This window comes from Miscanthus floridulus, chromosome 5, assembly GCF_019320115.1.
Source record: "Miscanthus floridulus cultivar M001 chromosome 5, ASM1932011v1, whole genome shotgun sequence".
NCBI lineage: Eukaryota > Viridiplantae > Streptophyta > Magnoliopsida > Poales > Poaceae > Miscanthus > Miscanthus floridulus.
The window spans coordinates 99626893-99646705 of record NC_089584.1 but is presented as its reverse complement, the minus strand read 5'-3'; the positions used below and the strand labels follow the sequence as shown (position 1 = coordinate 99646705).

Below are 19813 nucleotides of genomic sequence, written 5' to 3'. Positions count from 1 at the left end.
TCATCAAAGACTTGGGACATGTCCCTCTCTCGTCCGTTTGTAACCCTTACTATGAACTTATCAGTGCTAATAACACGAGCAGCAGCCACGAACTGGACGTATAGACATTATGCCCGAACCAGTATAAACCTTGTGTCTTTTTTAGCACACTATCCGGACCAGACGCGCAATAAACAAATTTACTCGTTGGTGTTTACTCGAAACACCGACAAATAGATAGTATTGGCACTGCCTGAAGAGGAACATGGGACAATGGTGTTGTAGGAGCCACTGTCTGTACGCTAGTCTCCCCCATTTCATCCACGGAGAGTTTTTGACATCAAAGACCTATCAGATTGGCGCTAAAGCACCATTAGATAGCCTCTTCTTTCTGAAGGCATACTTGTCTTTTCCCCATTCGTTAGCCACAGTTACCACTGTATTTGGACGGAATGACTTAAAGTAAAAAAGTTTAAAACAGTGGTACCTATGTGCGGTAATTTTTTTAATGATTTATGTGTAATTCTAATTTTTTTTAATGGCACACGGTAAAAGGCTTTGCACATCAGTGGCCAGTCCTCTCGTTGGCCTGGCCCTCCTCCCCTCCTGCCCCACGTCGCCTGAGCGGCCGCCTGGCCGCGCCCTGCCCTGCTCCTCCCGCCGCCGCGTCGCCTGCCTCGCGGCCTGCGGCCACCGCCAAACACAAACCCTATCCCAAACCAGTCGCTGCTACTTACTCCTCACAGCCGTGGTCTCGTGCCCTAGATATCCCTCCGCGTGCCCGCGAGGCCCTGCACCCCTGAGCTAGGGTTTAGGCCCCAAGCCCATGGAATTCGGAGCAGACGGCGCCCGGTGGCCGCAGCCGCGAGGCGATGCCGCCGAAGCGCCGCCGCCGCCGGGAGACCGCGGGGAGATTGCTTCGCCCCGCTTCGATTCGTCTCGTGCCCTAAGGTGAGCTCCAGGGCTTCCTTATGGACTTTCGTATCCGTATGGAGTGATGCCATTCGTAGGCGTTCTGGCAAAATTGTTTTATATGGTTAGGTCCACTGTCTTCAAGAATTTTGGGGCTTGTGACTGTTTTTTAGTTGAGTAGACGTGATTGAAGTTGCTGAAATTGTTATATTAGTAACCTTCGTAGATCTGACATGCTCCGTTCTGCATCTGTGTGCCTACTTGTGAGATTTCTATGAGCTTGGGCTTGGCGAAATTGTGATTTTTGTTAGTAGTACAGCTGGCCTTCTGAGGGGTCTCTAGGTACTTGGTTGTCTAAGTTGGAACTTAATATCAGTAAAGAAATGGAGAGATTAGTTGTTTTTTGCATGAACTAACAATATGCCAGAGGAATGCTCAGTTAATTTAGCTTGACTTTGCCGATACCATCTGGTTGGAGGGCAACACAATGGTGTCAAAGTTTTGTTTTGATACGGTTTTCATTAATTTGTCGAAGCATGGAGCTTTGGAATGATGGAGAGGAAAAAATCATGCTTGTGGGATATTTAGACATTTGAAGTTTTCATGGTTCACGGTATTATATATATTGTTATTTGGTCAAAGCAAAGTCTGTTTCAAGCAATGTTATCAAGTCGTCCGACAATCGCGATTAGTCGGGCTGATCGGTGCCATGGTGATCAGCTATGCCCTATGATTAGTCGCGATTAGTCGAGCTGATCGGTGCCATGGTGACTAGGATTGATTAGACAATTTGATAACATTTTTCAAGGGTATCTTTAAATCTGTATGTTGGTTTTGATGGCTTCTGATTCGAGTTTGTATTCTTTAAAGTGGCACTGATCTGCAGTGATAACTTGCTGAAATTCATTGGAATGAAAAAATGGACATGATGTTTAGCCTAGTGTGAATTAACAAAAAGAAATTGTGTTTATTTGTGTATTCCTTGCTTTCTGCTTGGGAAAATTATTGTGGTGGTTCTCATGTATCTGCTTCTTTCTGACAGATTGCTGAGAGAGCTTGACACAAATGTTACAGAAGATTTGGTTGTGCTGATGCCAAATTTGCTGTCATTTTTGAAGCATGATGATTCTGCGGTTGTTAAGAAATCTATAGCTAGGGGGACAAATTTATTTGCTGCTGTATTGGAAGAGATGACACTACAGGTTGTTCTTTGTAAAACAGAAGATATTCATTAATTAATGAATAAATCCACTGTTGTTGTAACTACCTACCGTTGTGATGTTGCTATGGTCATTTGACGAAGTTGCTTGTTTATCTTAATTGTGTCGGGAGCGTCTCACAAACTCCATCCGATTGAAAAACTACGCTACAAGAAATGCCTATTTGCTAACATAAAACCTAGTTTTCATACAAAGAGTTTTTAAGCTCCAATTGACAAGCATTTTGCTGCAATGCATGTTCTAGTTGACTTATTATTGAAGACAGCGTAAAATCCAGCACTTTGTTGATTTTTACCTGTTTCTACTTTGTTCTTGCAGCAAAGTAACAGACATTGACTATCATAAAGTGCTGCTGATGAAAGCACTTTTGTCTGTTCTCGACTTTCGGCATGTCGAGTGCATGCATCTTTTGTGATCATCAAAGAACTTACTTTGCTACCATTAAAAGATCAATCATTTCAGTTATTTGCAATGACTTTATGCCCAATGACCAAAACCTCCAAATCCTTGTGAACTCTGCTTCCACCATTCATTCATTCTGGCACTCATTGTTATGCCCAGTTGTTTATATATTTGCTACATTGTCTTATGAAAAACACTGTGGGCAAGAGCAGACCTAATCCAAGAAAATGCTGGAATAGTAGGGACAGAGACTTGCATGACAATTTGATGTTTTTTTTTCAGTATCTGAGAAAAGTCAATCAATTAAAAAAGTGACCTTCTTGCCTTAACTCAACTATCTCAAACAATTATACTGGCATTAAAGTGATAATAAATGTACTGTAGTTTCCTTGTACTATTCATATTGCCATGAAAAAGAAATACATCCATCTTCATCGAGTTAAATATTTGAAGGAGTATCATAAATTCTTATATGTTCAACTTATTGTCAAGTTAGCTATAAAGTGGTGCTTCCCAGTGGTATACATGATCATATCCATGCAATAATAGGATTGTCAGAATTTGGTAGTGGTATATGAGCAACATATTCTTTTTGTGAAATGAGATTCTGAGCTTGTGTAGATAAATGTTTCCCATTGGACTATGAGTTACACATCAAGCTCTAAATTTACATTTTGTGCTGTTGAGTTTAAACTACATGCTATCAATTGAAACTGAACTGATTTCTTACCTTGCAATGTCTAGAATTCCAACTATCACGAACCATTGAAATTTTATCAACAAATTGAGGCACACAGTACCAGTAGTTTAGATTGTTTGCTATTTGTTTTGGCTAATTTACAAGGATGATTTGTGATGAACTGTACAAGTTAAGACTTAATGTGACAATGCCTTAAACTGGGCTTTGGTTTAGATGAAACTCATGGCATTGTCCCCTTCTCTTTAGAAAATATGATGCACTGTCTGGGATCTGGATTGTATAAATCTGAACAATTGCTTTTCTTGGCATATTTGTCCTGCTTTGATTTGATGTTACCTATGAGGTAACTTTAAAATATTTGTAATTCACTATAATCATTCCTGGTACTCACTCTTCTACTGTAATTGTAAATCTAGGTTAACAAGTGCGGAAAACTTGAAACTTGGCTTGAAGACATGTGGGCTTGGATGAAGCAGTTCAAAGATGCAGTCTGTGGTGTGATGCATGAGGTTTGTTTAATTGTAGTTTATGCTGTATACATACAATATGTGCAATTGCTGTTGTTCTGTTGTGAGAAGTTGACACATCATGGAATTACTTAAAACTTTTCAAGTGTGAGGTCTTTATTGTTATATTCCCCTTCGTTTTGTGCAATATCTCAAGTCCCTCGATGATACTATTGTACTTTACTGCAGTGCTACCTGAGAGTATAACCAATTTTTTTTTAAATGACATATGTGACCAGATGCAATGGTTGGTGCTGTCATTTCTAGGTCTATATTATTTGTTAACTGTTACTGGCTGACACTATTGCTTGTGACATGTAACAGCCAGGCCCTATTGCAACTAAACTACTTGCTCTAAAGTTCATTGAAACATGGATTTTGTGTTGCGCACCTCAAGCCAACAGTGACCAAACACAGCCAACTGAAGGTACCATTTTCCAGATTAACGGTAACAAGTACATGGGCAATATGTTTTGAGGGAAAATGGCTTTCACATTGACAAGTACACCTTCCATACAGGAAAAAACTGGAGATTTGATACTTCGCGATTATCTCAATTTCATCCTAGCCTTGATCCTGCTGTTTTGGAAGCTGATGCACATAGAGCTCTCCTCCTCCTCTTGGATATTCTTCGAACAGCTTATGCCCATCGAGGGTCCTTCCTAGTTGGCACCATTAATTCGTAAGAATATCTACCAGCTTTATCACATATGTTGAGCAGAAGTGATTCGTTACACTCCCACTATTCCGCCATTTCATCGTCTCTTTGAACTAGCTTCCTCTGTGTATGAAGATGAACCTGAATTTATTTAATGCATGACATCAGTTACTAGCTATCCACATGTTTATCTTGAATATTGAATAGGTAAGCATTATGGAGCAATTGAATTACTTTAGCTGATTGACTGGTATCCTACTCTTTTTGTTACACAACCTGGGCTCTCTGTGATCTACTGACATATTATTTTGACCTTTGTGTGTGCTTGTGTGTTTGGCTCCTTGCTTGCTTGCTGCGAGCCCAGCTATGCATGCAGATGGAGTGTATCTTTGAAGCTTGAGACTGTGCATCCATTTGTACTGTTTATCTTACAAGACTGCATAGCTGTCTGAGATGTATTTATTTGTTATTCTGAAATATAATATATGGCATTTGTCAGTGTTGCAGCAGTTGTAAAGATCCGACCAATTTACTATGACCGCGTGTTGCCAGTGTTGCTTGATTTTGACCCTGGCTTGGAGACTGCAAAGGGGGCACATTCAGCAAGCCTGCGGTATGCCGTAAGAGCAGCTTTTTTGGGGTTTCTACGGAGTCCTCACCAGGCAATGATTGAGGTTAGCTCATCTACTGGTTACACTTGTAGATTATGGTTCAGTTGTCATTAATAAATTATCTGATTTAATTTACATACCTCATGCCTTGATACAGCTCAAAGATTCTTAAACTGTTGCTATAGTTGATATTTGTTTGTGAGGAAGTATAACTTGGCTAGCTTGTTAATATAATCTTACACCAGATTATGGTCAATTAACTAACGGTAGTACAAATATGATGGTTGATAGTAAATATGCCTTGATGCATGAAGCTCATATGTGAATTGAGGACATGATTCAGCCCAGTATATTTGGATTATAAATCTCAATGTTTTTGAGGCGCCGCGGCGAGGCGCGGCGCCCGACCCCCTTCACAACGCCTAGGCGTTTGTGGCGGACGCCTAGGCGACGCCATACACACATTGTAAGGCGTTGTAAGCTAGAATTTTATATACTAGTGCAGCACATACATACCTCGTTTGTTGCCAATTCTTGAGCCCATGTTCCTTTCTTTCCTTTCCAAAAGCTCTTCTCCCATGTAGCATCCATCCCCCTTGAAGGAAACTGCATGACAATTACAGAATTCAGCAATCAAACAGGTTATCAGTTGCTGAGAATTAAATAGGAAACAATACACAAGAGGCAAGATAACAAATTAGCAAGCATTAGTGCATGCATGAGCATGACAAATGACATCATAGTCTGTCTCAAATAGTCCACAAACTTAGAATGAAGTACTGAACTCTAAAGCATACTAATTAAGTCAACTACACCAAAGCCATACAACAGGAGTGCAGGACAACACAAAAGTACAGCAAGGGTGCAGGACACAAAAGAATCCATCAGCAGGAGTGCAAATCTCTGTTTCAGCACTCAAAATCCATCATCAAACTCATCAGGATCAGCAGCCTTGTCTTCTTCAGTAGCAGGAACATTGCCATCTTCTTCACACTCGCTCACTTCCGCATCATCATGTGGGTCTTCAACTTCATCTTCCTCTTCTCCATCTTCAGTAGCAGGAACAGGAACATTTCTTGAACGACTATAATGTTGAGTAAGAGTAGCTCTCCTAGGAAGATTACGACCCTGCAGCGCTTGTGGTGCACCGGTGGCTTCATCAACATGCTGCCATGTGAGCTCATTGACAGCATCAGACCCTCGAGCACCCGGAATGGGCACATGCAATGAATCAGCCCATTCATTGTCCCAATCAAACTCCTCAATGACCAAAGGGTCATATTTCTTGCCTGCCTTCTCATGCATAAGCTGAAACCTTGTTCTCATCTTCCGATTGTATGAAACAAAAACAATATCATTCAATCTCTTGTGCAGCAGCCTATTCCTTTTCTTTGTATGCATCTACAAACAAAAAATCAGATGGGAAGCAAAACAAAAAATCAGATTGTATGCATCTAAATAGAAATTGTTAATCACAAGGATACTCACAAAATTGAAGGTACTCCAGCATCTCACAACCAGATGATGAAGCACAAAGACTAACTATACGCTTAGCAAGTCTTTGTAGTTCAATGGCTCGGCCACCATAAGAACGCCACCAATCAACTGGATGAAAAGTACAGCACATATTAGGAGTTTGGAATGCAATTAAGTTGTTGAAATTTGCAAGCTGAGATTAACAACACTTACGAGGACTCATTTTGTCATAGCTTTCCTTTGCCATTTTGTTTGAGAAGGCATCTCCATGTTGCTCTTCATACTCAATGGCCTGCCTATTGATCTTCATTTGTGTTTCCACATCTGGTATCATTCTTCCAAGCACTTCAATAAAACAACCTCTTAGCTGCCCAACAGTGGCATCATCATTAGCTTATACAAGAGGATAAAATTTTCCTGGGTTCAAATATAGTGCAGCCCCATACAATGGATGCTCCATTTGGTTCACCCAACGCTTCTCAATAATGTCCATGATACGCTTGAGCAGGCCCTGCTTGGTTGATATATTGAAGCTGAGCTTTATCCTATCTTTTGCATGATTCATTAGAGCTGTGACCTCTGGCATTGCAGGCTTCTCATCACCATCAACAGCCCTCAAAACAATTAAGAGTGGGGCTGAAGCTCTTAGGCAATCTTCTACTGAGTTCCAAAACTCAGTAGATAGCACAGTGTCTTGCACTAACAAGATCAGTCCCACCTGTTTGAGCCCTCATTGCACTAAGAAGCCTCCCATGCCTATAAATGTATGTGGTGACACGCCTAGCACGTGCAATAGGTTTCTTAAATGCCTTCAAGTTCCCAATTTCTTCCAACATCAGATCCAAGCAATGTGCAGCACAAGGACTCCAAAACAGTGTGGGAATCCTATCCATCAAAATCTTACCAGCAGCCTTGTAGTTAGCGCCATTGTCGGTCACAACTTGAACAACATTGTCCTTTCCAATGTCCTCAATCTTCTCCTGTAACAAATTAGCTAACATTGTTGCACTATGAACTTGACTTGATGCATCAACTGACTCCAAAAAGTACGTTTCCTCGGGGCTGTTCACAAGAAAATTAATCAAGTGGCGCCCAGGATACATGTCACCCAGTCTCTCCTAGCAGGGTCCTGCCAGTAGGCATATTTCCAGCCTGGATCATTGGACTTCGCTTTCCTTGTTGGATCAGTCTTGGGATCATAATCAGGTGCTTCACTTGAGCTTGCCATGTTGCTGGATGCTACATAAAAGAAAGCAAGAGCCTTATGTTTGGGAAAGCAGAGCACACGCCATATTCAGAGCAGACAGAGCATAGCATAGCATAGCAGAGAGTATACAATATCCAGATTCAGAGCAGAGCACGAGGAGGCAGAGCAGAGAGTATACAATATTCAGACTTCAGAGCAGCAGTACAAGCAGAGCAGACAACAGAGTACACGAGATTTGGAAAAGCAGAGTGGAGGCGGGGGGGCATACCAGGCGGAATAGCAGAGTGGAGGCGGGGGGCATACCAGGCAGAAGGGGACCCGCAGAGTCGCAGTCAACAGGCGGGCCGACGGAGGAAGACTCGAGGCAGAGTCACATGAGCAGGTGGTGACCGCAGCAGCGACGTGCGATGATGCTGGAGCGGCTCCGCGGCAGGGGTGGATGGCCAAGCGGAGATGCAGGGCCGGCTCCGCGGCAGGGGCGGCCGGCCGGTGGACACGAGCAGAGTAGTAGCCCAGCGGAGGTCGAGGTCTGTCCGCCGCCTTCTCTCTTCCTCTCCCCTCGCCCGCGGACGGTCAAGTGGAGATGCAGGGCCGGCTCCGCGGCAGGGGCGGCTGGCCGGTGGACACGAGCAGAGTAGCAGCCCAGCGGAAGTCGAGGTCCGTCCGCCACCTTCTCTCTTCCTCTCCCCTCGCCCGCACTCGCGGTAAATGACTCGCGTGGCTACCTGGGCGCACGCGCGGTCGATTTCCCGCGCCTCTTACCTTTCCCGCGGGCGCGCGGTTGATTTCTCGCGGGGCCGCGCTCCTTTTGGCGCCCTTCCCCTACGACCAACATCCGGCGTCCGCGGCGCGGTTGTAGGCATCCGCCCGACGCCATTCGCGCCTAGGCGACGCCTAATCCTATGAGGCGAACGCCATACACGGTGAGGTCGTGGCGACCCCGACGCCCAGGCCCTCGACCACGCCTTGTCGCCTAGGCGACGACTAAAAAACATTGATAAATCTATGTGAACTTTGTCAAAACTTTAAAAGATGATTTTGTAAGCAGATCTGTACAACCAAGGATGATACTCCTCAATCTTAATCTGGATTCGTGTGGCAAAAATAGGTGATACTAACAAAGTCGGAGTTATGATAAGAAAGATGGGATCATGCACTATAGGATCTGAATGTATGGCATTGGGTTTTTGTAGACTCGTTCCACCAAGCTCAAACCAAGAGTGTGTGGCAACGGTATCTGGTCTGAGCTGTCCAGTTTCCTTTCAGGGAGTCACTTCCGTGGAGACAATCCCTACTCCCCTCCCTTCCTTTTCTTCTCGATCAGGTTGCTTGCTTGTGTTTGTTGTTGTAACTTAATAAAGTGACTAATATGTTTATGAGCTATTTTTTTTGGAGACATTTTGTTTTCTTTTGAGAAACTCTACATCAGTTCTGCATTGCTTTTCCTAATTGTGTGTAGGATTTACATATCCATATTTGTTTTTTGATGTATATTGCTTTTGTCAAGCTAACCAGACTTTTTTCTCTTGACAGTCTAAAGACATATTAGTAAGGCGGCTGCGTGTTCTCAGCCCTGGTGAGGCAATGGAACAAAATATTAGGCAGGCAGAGAAGATGTCTAGAAATATAGAGCGTGCTTCTCGTGCTATCAAGGTATATATTTGCATGCTTATACGGTTTTGCTCATTGGATTGCACATGTATACATTTGAAAAATATGCTTCCTCAATAAGTATATATTGTTTTTTCTCTTTTGAAGAATTGTAGTTTTTTTCCCTTACGCTGCAGGATGAGTCTACATCATGGGAGATGCCTTATGGAGATACTAATCGGAAGAAACCTGCTGCCCGATCAAGTGATATTCTTACTACGTCTGATGGCATAGCTAAGAGAGCAAGATTTGACATGTCTGCCACTTCAAATCTGCCAGTTCTGGGATCCTCTGAATATTCTGATATGCAGGCTGACAATGGTTCCAGTGTGGGTCATTCGTCTGATCCAGCCATATTGAATAACGACGTGTCTCCTGTCGAGAAGATGATTGAAATGATTGGTGCTTTACTTGCTGAAGGAGAAAGAGGAGCTGAATCCTTGGGTATTCTTGTGTCAACAGTAGAGGCAGATGTCATGGCTGACATTGTGATAGAAACAATGAAACATCTACCGGAAGCTTCATTTCATTTGGCAACAAATAACGGTGTCCAGCAACTGAATTTTAAATATTCCTCTGGTCTCGTAACACAAAACCTACCAGCCAATTCAGACTCTGCACTGTTCGCTGCAAAATCGACACCCACAGCAGATGGAGTCAGCATATCACCATCTGATGCCTTTGTTATGACTAGTGTTCATGATGCTAAGCGTGATCCAAGAAGGGTATGATCTATCTTTTGGTGATTTTGAGGTTGTGTTTTATGAAGTCAACAGAAAATGCCTATTCTGAGGATGCTGATGTCTTGCAGGACCCTCGTCGCCTCGATCCACGGCAGATAGTTTCACCTTCTGCTGTAAATTCGATACAGGTGAAGATGGAAACCAATAGTGTGCATCAAACAAATAATCTGTCGAACACACTCTACTCCAATTCTGGAAAGGCTGAAAACTATTCAGACTATTCAGGAGATTTACAAAAAAACGAAGATGAACAGCACTCAGCTTCTCAACCTAATCAAACAATTGGCAATGATAAGTTGGAGCTTCTGGATGTTGCCACTGAACCGGAGCCAACATCTGAAGTCGAGGCACCACTGGATGTCTGGATTCATTCTTCTGATGTTGATGAAGATATGGTGAAATCCATGTCTTCAGAAGTTATTTCCCTTGACGAATCTGATAGTATGGATTTAGAGGTTGACCCCTTTTTACCAGCTCCGGAGGCATCAACACCAGAGGACACCAATCATGACTTGCCAGTTATTACGTCTCAGTTGGAATTAAGTGAAAAAGGGAAAATCTCAATTAACAAACTAGCCATTGGGCGGATACTCGAAGATTACAAGAAAAATAGTCTCAATGCCAGATTTTCTTTGCTTGCCCATTTGATTGCGCAGGTATCATTTTGGTATTGTAATATTTAGTCTAGTATACATATTCTATAGTCAAATGCTTAGTAGCTCCATTTTTTGAAATCTCTTTTATTTACTTGCTATAAATATTTTATATGTTGCTTGAGTAGTTTTGTCTAACACTGTTTTTTCTCATAATTTGTCTTCGCAGAGTGCTGATGATGATAACATTATGGATTTGATTCAGGGGCACATTATCTTTCACTCTCGTGATCAGAAGGTACTTCACTAATAATGAATTATATCCACTGTTTGGTGTTACCAGCATTGCTGTAACTACAGCAGATACATCCAACTTTTCAATCAAATTACTAGGAATTTGCATTTGGCTGAGTTGAGGGTCTGAATTCGTTATTGTTTATTAGGATTTAATGCACATACAAATTATATTATTTCATGAGATGTAAGTTCAGACGTTAAAATTGGTACCAGTTTATTATTTTTTATTGGAGTGAACATGACTTGAATACATCATAGACAGGTTGGTAATTATTTTTCATATACATATGTGCAATTGTCATGACTAGGGTTCACTTGTCGTAGTGATCTTTTTTGTTTTTTATCCATGCGCCCTTTTCTGCTGACCTTGAGCTAGTTTCTGCGTTCTGCGTTCATTAAGTTGAGTTAATGCTCCTAAGGCACAGTTGTTTCAACTCCTCGCTGGCTTCTGTAGGCCAAAATCCAGAAGCTGAAACAAACAGACAGCTTCAACCAAAGGTCTAAAAGACAGGCTATGTGTGTACTAAAAGCCAAATGCTGGCTTGGACTTTGGAGGAGCTTTTGCAGTCTTCTGTTGGATGCTTTTCTGAGGAGCATTACATTATATACATTTCATTCATTCAAAAACTTATCCAAGAGACAGCTTCTCCAGCTTTTGAAAAAGCTGGCTTTTACCAGCAGCCACAAAAGGCAGCTTTTCTAAAAACTACAACTCAAACAAACAGGCCGTACATCATATCCAAGACTTCACTTAAATTACATCTCCTATTTTCTCATATAGGGTCCATTCTAAACATAAGCCCGTCCTAAATTGTTTTCTCCCATAGCAGTTCCCCTAAATCTCAACCTCCTATTTTTTTAAGGTAGGGTGGACGAGGGAGTGACTCAAATTTGAGGTAGAGGGTGATTTAGGGTGCCACTAAATATGTTGGGTAGTGGCACTCTCGGAGAAATGGAGATACAAAGTGTCAGCTATGTTTGTGCTGTTCGAACTTGCTCTGTTTGTCACGTGAATTGCAATTGTCAATGCCCAGATCTGCATGGGTCCCATCATGATCATATAAGCATATTAGTTGACTGGTAACTTTACCCCTCCTAAGATATTTCTGAGGTACATGTGTTTTTGTAGGGGTATGAACTGGCAATGCATGTGTTGTATCAGCTACAGAGTATCAGTGTTGCTAATTCACCAGAAAGCACCTCCACTTCTAAACATTACGAGAAGTTCTTTATATCACTTGTAAGCATGCTCATAATAGTATTATATCTTAGGGGCTCTTGTGTTCTTGCCCCTACTTTGATGTGCAATTGTGATTTTGCCCTCGTTTTTCTAACTTTGTGATTTTGCCCTTCACTACGAGCAAGTCAATGCGATTTTGCCCCTAGTCAACGGTCAAAACAGGGGCAAATTCACAAAGACCAGGGGCAAAATCACAATTGCACTTCAAAATAAGGGGCAAGAACCCTATATCTTATTAATGTTCTTTCTGAGAGTCAAAACATCTTTTCATCTCCTTTGTTCTCGTCTCTAGGCGAGGTCCTTGATTGATTCACTGCCTGCTTCAGACAAGTCTTTTAGCAAACTTTTATGCGATGCACCATATCTACCTGAGTCTTCGTTTAGATTACTGGAGGATCTTTGCATGTCAGAAGACAACAGCCAACAATTAAAGGATGGGGATGGGGACCGTGTTAACCAAGGCCTGGGAACTGTATGGAGCCTTATCTTGGGTCGGCCTCCGCTTCGCCATGTTTGCTTGGATATTGCTCTGAAGGTTAGCTTGTTTCCTTTTCCACTGGTAGTAATATAATCAGAGAATTTTCTAAGTTGCTTGTCAATGTTTGAGTTTACTTATGTTATCTTCATTTCTCTGTTGTGTAAATATGTCCATGAACCTCAAGTGCAGGCATGTGGGATGCATGGCTCACATTTTGTTGTACTATAATTTCCAGTTTATGAGAATATCAACCATAGTTCAGATTGATGGTACAAATTCTTTTTATGTGGCTGGTACATTGGTCTGTGCTGCACTTACCTTCTGTTGTGAATTTGCAGTGTGCTGCCCACTCTCAAGATGAAGTCAGGGGAAAGGCAGTTAGATTGGTATGGGAGCAGCATTGCCTTATCTTTTCATTGTTTTGACCTGATATAATACTACGCTATGTAATGCTGATACATGCATTCTATTTGTAGGTTGCAAAAAGGCTCTATGATCTAAAATATGCAACAGAAAAAATAGAGCAGTTTGCCATAGAGAGTCTTGTGGCAGTTGCTAATGAGCATACTGTGGACGCAGATATTAATTTGAAATCCTTGAAAGAATCTACAGCTGAGGTAACTCTAAATTACTTTGATACTCTTTGCGGTTGATCTCATTTCTTTGTCAGTTTCTGCTAGGGGATGAAAAAGAGATTCCTAACTATTCAAATACCTTATTAGAATTCAGCAAATGTATTGGAATTTCTTCTTGAAATTGTAGTTTATGTTCCCTTTGACGTTGTATTTCACTTTAAAGTGAAATATGGATGTGAATCTACCTGAAGCGCTTTTCTTATGCATTTGTATTTGAATTTTAATTTGAGAAACTATCATACACGTTTTCTGTAGCATGGTTTTTGGTTAAAACCAAGGAGTATATAAAACTGATGTATGGGATCGTTGAAAGTTCAGCTTACTTTAGTTGTTTTGGACTTTTGGTTAAGAAGAAACTTGTAGTCTTGTACTAATTGATGGGACATTGAGCTTGTCACTTGGTTATGGAACCTCTAGTCTCTTGATTGTTTACTGAGCATCTATTGCATTAGATGGCAGTACCTGACTTGTTTTGCCATCTAGCAGTGTAGAATAGGGGTTGGGTTTCTTAGAACTTAATTATTTGCAGCTCTCCTCTAATTTCTGTAGTTGTGTTATGACTTTTACTTTATGGTGTAGGGAGAATGTTCTAATATTCTTTATGGTGTCTTAAGAGTGTAGATTATTCACAATAGTTGCTGTATTTTGTTTTCTTCACTGATGAATGGTCTTTCATGAAAGCAGATTGAGGTAGGCAGTCAGGGAACTTCAGTTAGTGGCTCCCAGATCCCAGATACTGAGTTTTCTGAAAATGACCCATTCAAGACATCATCGGTTTCACCAAAACAGTCAGCAGTATCTGTATCTGAGGCAAAACGCCGTACTTCTTTGTTCTTTGCACTTTGCACCAGGGTATCCATATGAAAATAGTACCTTTGCTCTTTTCTGTCTTCCTTTTGAGTGGTGGTAAAAGCATTTTTTTCTTCTTCCAGAGACCTAGTCTTCTTCAACATCTGTTCGATGTTTATGGAAGGTCTCCAAAAGTTGTCAAGCAGGTGCTGCCTTTATTTTTGCACTGTAGGTTTCTAAATATTGACTAGTTAATACGTTACTGACTGCTCATCATGGTGCAAATTTATGCAGTGTATCCATTGGCATATGCCCAATCTTATAAGAAATCTGGGGCCCTCATGTCCTGAGATGCTGAACATAATTCATAATCCACCTGAAGGCAGTGAACATCTTATTACCTTGGTACCATTTGGTTTCTGGCTTCTCTTTATTAATTATTCAATACTTCCTCCATCCCAAAATACCATTTGGTTTCTGGCTTCTCTTTATTAATTATTCAATACTTCCTCCATCCCAAAATAAATCAATTCCTAGAATCACCCTAAGTCTTAACTATTTCATGATGTATCTAGTGATATTAATTTGATGTCATAAATATTGGTGCTATTTTCATTTGGTCAAATTTAAAATAGTGACTTGGGATGGAGGAAGTACAAATAGGTTCCATAAACTTATTGCTTGTTTTCTCATTTTAAAGACACTGCAAACATTGACCGAAGATTCAAATCCTTCAGCTGACCTAGTTGCTGCTGTTAAACAATTATATAATACCAAGCTGAAGGTATGCATAAATTCTGCTTGTGCTGTGTACTGCTTCGTATTTACCTGCTCGCACTTGTAACATGTTTACTATTTGTTATTTAATGTGTTTGCTGAATCTTTTGACTTTATCTGGCAGGATGCATCTATTCTCATCCCCTTACTGCCTTCATTTCCAAAGGAGGAGGTACATGCTTCAAATAGTATTTCTCCAGCATTGATCACTTCCCTGTTTGATAGTGACTTTGGGTTATTTAAATTGTGATAAATGTAAATTTATTTAAAAGTTAGACGGCAGTATTGAGTGGCAAATTAACATGCACATGATAAAATAAAAGTATGTTCCAGGCCATTTTGAGAAATCATTACTGATCTTAATCTTATTGCAATTTCTTTGTTGAATATTTCAAACTGTGATTCTTAACAAATGCAATTATTTTATGTTTATCATGCATTTTTTTCTTCGGTTCTCATTACTATAGATTTCAATCTTTTTTGCATAATGATATAATTGACAAGTCCTTATATTGCACTTAACATTTTCTCTTATTATACTGGCTCTCAGGTATTGCCTATATTTCCTAGGCTAGTTGATCTCCCGCTTGAGAGATTCCAAGACGCACTTGCTCGGATATTGCAGGTGATTTTACTGTGCTTATTGCACTCCGTTGATAGGCATTATGACCCCCCCTCCCCGTTTATCTCAGAACAAAGACCTGTCTGAGCTTTAGATTTTATGGGGGTGAATCGTTGAAGTATGATCAGACTCTCTGTTTCAGTGCTGATCTGATGCACCTTATTTATGTTTTCAGCATGACTATTTATTTTTATGGTCGACACAATGATGCCCGTGTTTTGTTGTAAAAGGATGCACACACAATCTATTTTTTTAAGCAAGTGATAAGTTTTTTCTCTAATCTTTTTTATTTTTACATTGGACAGGGAACTGCTCATACTGGTCCAGCATTGACTCCTGCTGAAGTTCTGATCGCAATTCATGATATTAACCCTGAAAAAGATAAAGTTGCCCTAAAGAAGGTAATGTCATTTACTATAGTTGTCTTTAATATCATCTCCATAATATTCTGACATGCTATACACAATTAACATGGCCCCTGAGTACCTTGTATGTTGCACTAGCCTCCCAAAATAATTGAGTTCTCAAGAGAAACATATATATTTTTGGAACATTTTTTGAATTCCAGATTTTGTACCCAAATGCATCCTCATGGATTTGTTTAAATGTGTGCCATGTGTTTTTATTTATTGCATGAATTTCTTCAGCTGCTGATGGAGACTCATTTCAGGTCACGGATGCTTGCACGGCTTGCTTTGAGCAACGTACGGTATTTACTCAGCAGGTTTTGGAGAAGTCACTCAATCAATTGGTACTTACATTACCGCTGCAATTGGAGTTTTGTGCGTCTTTTTTTTTTTCATCTTGCCTAATAATTTGAACTGTCTTGCAGGTTGACAGAATACCAATTCCTCTTCTTTTTATGAGAACAGTTATTCAAGCGCTTGATGCTTTCCCTGCTTTGGTATGCTGATTTTATTTGAGTTATACACAACGAATTTTATCTGTTCATATTTGTTGGTAAAAAGCTTGATCATCTATTCCTTTTGTAATCAGTGTGTACACTCTTAAATATACTATTATATCTAAACGGTAACTTGCCAACCAACCTATTTGTACATATACACTTGCTAATCAGATGCATATAATTGTAATAAACCTTTTCCTCTATATTGTTTACAAAGACAATAGTTTTGTTTCAGAAACTAACATTGTTTTTCAGATTTTCGCTCATCTGACCATTGTTACTTATTCAGGTTGATTTTGTCATGGGAATACTCTCCAGGCTCGTCAATAAACAGGTCTAAAAATTTCTAGTGTATCATGCAGTCGTACTTTATTTTAGGACCTGTTTAATTTCCTATGCTGTTATTGATTGGGCAAACAATAATCCATGCTATATCAAAGCTTAACAAAAATCCCATAAAGTTGTTTCTGTAGGTATATTCTTTAAGTTGTTTGTGTTGCTATATTCTTACCTAGTGAAAGAAGCTAGGTTGACATTTATATACGATACCATTCAACTGTTCTAACTCATGTGGTGTAACAAAGCTTAACCAAAATCTCATAAAGTTGTTTCTGTCACTATATTTTTACCTAGCGAAAGCAGCTAGGTTAACAGATATATACGCTACCATTGGAGTGTTCTACCTCATTTCGTGTGTAGTTCACTTTTTTATATATGCAACTTGTTAGAAACCTAATATAGCCATTGTGCCTTGTTTAGCAGATTTGTTATCATTGATGCGTGCTGATATAGCATGTAGTTTGAAATTCTTTTTGGGTACACACACAAAACAAACTATTCTTGTAACTTAAGATCGCAAAGAAACTGAGGAGGAAGGCCATTAAGTAGGTTTTCTGTTTTGACTAATTGAGTTCTGAGCCTTTGGATTTATTTTTCTTGCTGCAGATATGGAAAATGCCAAAGCTATGGGTTGGGTTTTTAAAATTGTCATTCCAAACTCAGCCACGTTCTTTTGATGTCTTATTACAGGTATCCCTTGTTATGCAACTGAAACATTCATGTATATCCATTATTCAGTTTTACTGATATCCATTCATGCTGCTACATGTAGCTACCTCCACCACAACTTGAGTTTATGTTGAATAAATATCCCAATCTTCGGACACCTCTTTCTTCCTTTGTTAATCAGCGGAATATGCATAACACCTTGCCCAGGTACCTTCGCAATATTTGTATTAGTGTTACAAGCTTCTCAAATTTTCATACACCCACCCTTTTGATGGCTTGAGATACTTAAGCCTCCAGTTAAGTTGCTATAAACTGAGTCACCCACACTATTGTCGGTTTCTTTATTTTTATTGGTTTGCTGTGTAAAATTGCTGAAAATGCAAGTTCGGGGTGGGGGTGGGGTGGGGCAGGGGCTGCTTATGATAAATCAAGACCCTTAAAGAGATCCTTTGATGTGAGTATTTGTGCTTGGACTAGCATCCAAGGATTCATCTCCTTTCTAAGGTCTGGAATCTATGATGGCCTTCTATTTTTTATGCAAATATCATTCTTTGGTTTAAGCACACAAATATAAAATCAACTCCTAATTTTCATTGCAAGAAACAATTCAAAGTGGTAGCAAAGATCACATCGAGTTTTACACATGTTGTACTGTGAGTGCCAACTTCATATCATGTGCCCTAATGGTTTCAAACCGTGTCATGTTCATTCAGATATGTAACTTTTACTCGGTTTTTTAGTCATCTCAGTATTCCATCAATGAAGTGATCAATAGTATCATAGTTGTTGGCTTGTTGCATTCTTTGTGTTTTTATTTCTGGTGTTTCTCATAATTGCAGACAGATTTTGAACATTCTGGGTTTTCTTAGTGAACCACAGCAGGCACCAATGACGTTTGTGCCTGCTACATTACAAACAGCGGATGCAACCACCTCTCTTCCTGGTGCAACCCTGATGTGAATATAATGTTGTGGAAGCCATCAGACGCAAGAAAGGTCAATGCACATACAGATCTTCGTAGACAATAGTGCGCAGAACAGACGGATCATCAATGAAGATTGCTGCCCCTCTGATGTGTACTATTTTGCAATGACTGGTTATAAGCAACTCCGCATGGAGAATGGGAGATGTTGACAGGAGCCACCGAGGTGATTGTATGGCGTGAGGTCCTGTTTGTGTCCTGGAGATTGGAGATTTTGCTCCAGTGGAACGGAAGTCATCCAACTTTTATAGTAGCTTTACTATTGTGGCAATATGTAGTCGTCGTGGTTCTGGGAGTCTGGCCCTTGCAGATAAAAAGGACGGAGAAGGCTGTTTACAGGAAAGTCGGAATTACCCCATCTTCATTGTTTTCCAACGAGGAAGTCAGATTACAGCTGCTGCATTCCTTTCATTGGGAGCAGGCATTAGACTAATTTACTCTAACCATTGTTGTAACAATTTGTCTGTGTACATTAGTTAATAATTGAGTTTTGCTGCTAGTGTTAGCGAACACATCTGCTTCCATTTGTTTGGTCATCATTTCTGCCGTCAGTAATTTCCCGCCATGAGCCCCTAATCAAGAAAAGTATTTTAGATCGGGTCAATGCATCATGTCTATTTCTTTGATTTCATATTCCAATAGGTTTCTCGTTGGAGTTTGTAACGACCCAAATGATCATTATTTGTAAGATAATCAGCATTACACGAGCTACATCTACTGGGCATAATTGCATCTAATGTTCGAAGGCGTCCTTGAGCTCCGTTTTTCATCCAACCGTGACTTTGCCAAACTCTAGGACGCACGAGCGGCACGAGCATAGTAGCCGGCCCATCTCAATCCTGAGCCCAAAATGCCACGCTCGGTCCTTCTTCGCCTTCGCGGCTTCGCCGCCGTCGTTCTCGTTGCAGCCGGGCGCCGGCCCCAGCCAGAGGCGGCGAGTGTGGCGGCCGTTGCGGGCCCGCGGCAACACGTGCGAGTGGCCGGCGTGGGGCCGCGGTTAGGCGCCGCATCGGAGGCGACCGGTGTGGCTCATAGGGGCAGCGGTAGCCAACGCAGCTGCACGGGCGGACGTCGCAGGCGAGAGCTCCATGGTGCGAGGGCCGAGGCCGCGGGCCCGACGAGCGGGTGCAGCATGTGGAAGCGCGGGCGCGGCGAACCAAAGAGCAGGTGTGGCGGAAGTACTAGCTACGACGACGAGCTGCAGTCACTTGAGATGGCTAAAGGTCTTCTTCTCCTCTTCCATGGCGATGGCGTTCCTTCTCCAGCGCTAGGTGGCACGGCAATAAGGAAGACGGCGGCGGAGGCAAAGGACTAAATCGCCATGGTGAGCTATCGTGGCGCCTTGGGCTAAGGCCCAGCGCATGGAAGCCTGGTGGAGCCGGTCACCGTTCGATCTCAGCGAAGGGTCAGATGCCTGGACG

The 19813-nt window shown here is 41.3% G+C and overlaps 1 protein-coding gene and 1 long non-coding RNA gene across 6 annotated transcripts; one reads left to right on the top strand and one right to left on the bottom strand.

The window, feature by feature from the left end:
• Positions 1 to 540: 540 nt before the first annotated feature.
• Positions 541 to 18904, top strand: LOC136450313 (uncharacterized). 5 transcript variants are annotated; one of them, XR_010758305.1, is made up of 28 exons: positions 541 to 930; positions 1934 to 2093; positions 3630 to 3722; positions 4044 to 4146; positions 4239 to 4401; positions 4877 to 5051; positions 9205 to 9324; positions 9459 to 10046; positions 10133 to 10720; positions 10887 to 10955; positions 12084 to 12194; positions 12487 to 12729; positions 13011 to 13058; positions 13149 to 13289; positions 13992 to 14159; positions 14240 to 14302; positions 14391 to 14501; positions 14797 to 14880; positions 14998 to 15045; positions 15424 to 15498; positions 15801 to 15896; positions 16166 to 16246; positions 16328 to 16399; positions 16692 to 16736; positions 17348 to 17431; positions 17514 to 17617; positions 17821 to 17914; positions 18250 to 18387. XR_010758305.1 is itself a non-coding variant. In XM_066450715.1 (27 exons), the coding sequence occupies exons 1-27, from the start codon at positions 806 to 808 to the stop codon at positions 18368 to 18370; spliced, it is 3837 nt and encodes a 1278-aa protein (XP_066306812.1). In that variant the 5' UTR covers positions 541 to 805; the 3' UTR covers positions 18371 to 18904. The 5 variants fall into 5 exon arrangements, 3 of the variants coding, with proteins under 3 accessions (XP_066306812.1, XP_066306811.1, XP_066306813.1); XR_010758306.1 differs by having other exon boundaries at positions 18254 to 18367; XM_066450715.1 differs by lacking the exon at positions 17821 to 17914 and having other exon boundaries at positions 13992 to 14117; positions 18250 to 18904.
• Positions 5734 to 8227, bottom strand: LOC136450314 (uncharacterized). Its single transcript, XR_010758307.1, has 2 exons — positions 6678 to 8227; positions 5734 to 6593 (listed from the first exon to the last, which is right to left on the bottom strand). It is a non-coding gene; the product is annotated as an uncharacterized lncRNA (long non-coding RNA).
• Positions 18905 to 19813: the final 909 nt, after the last annotated feature.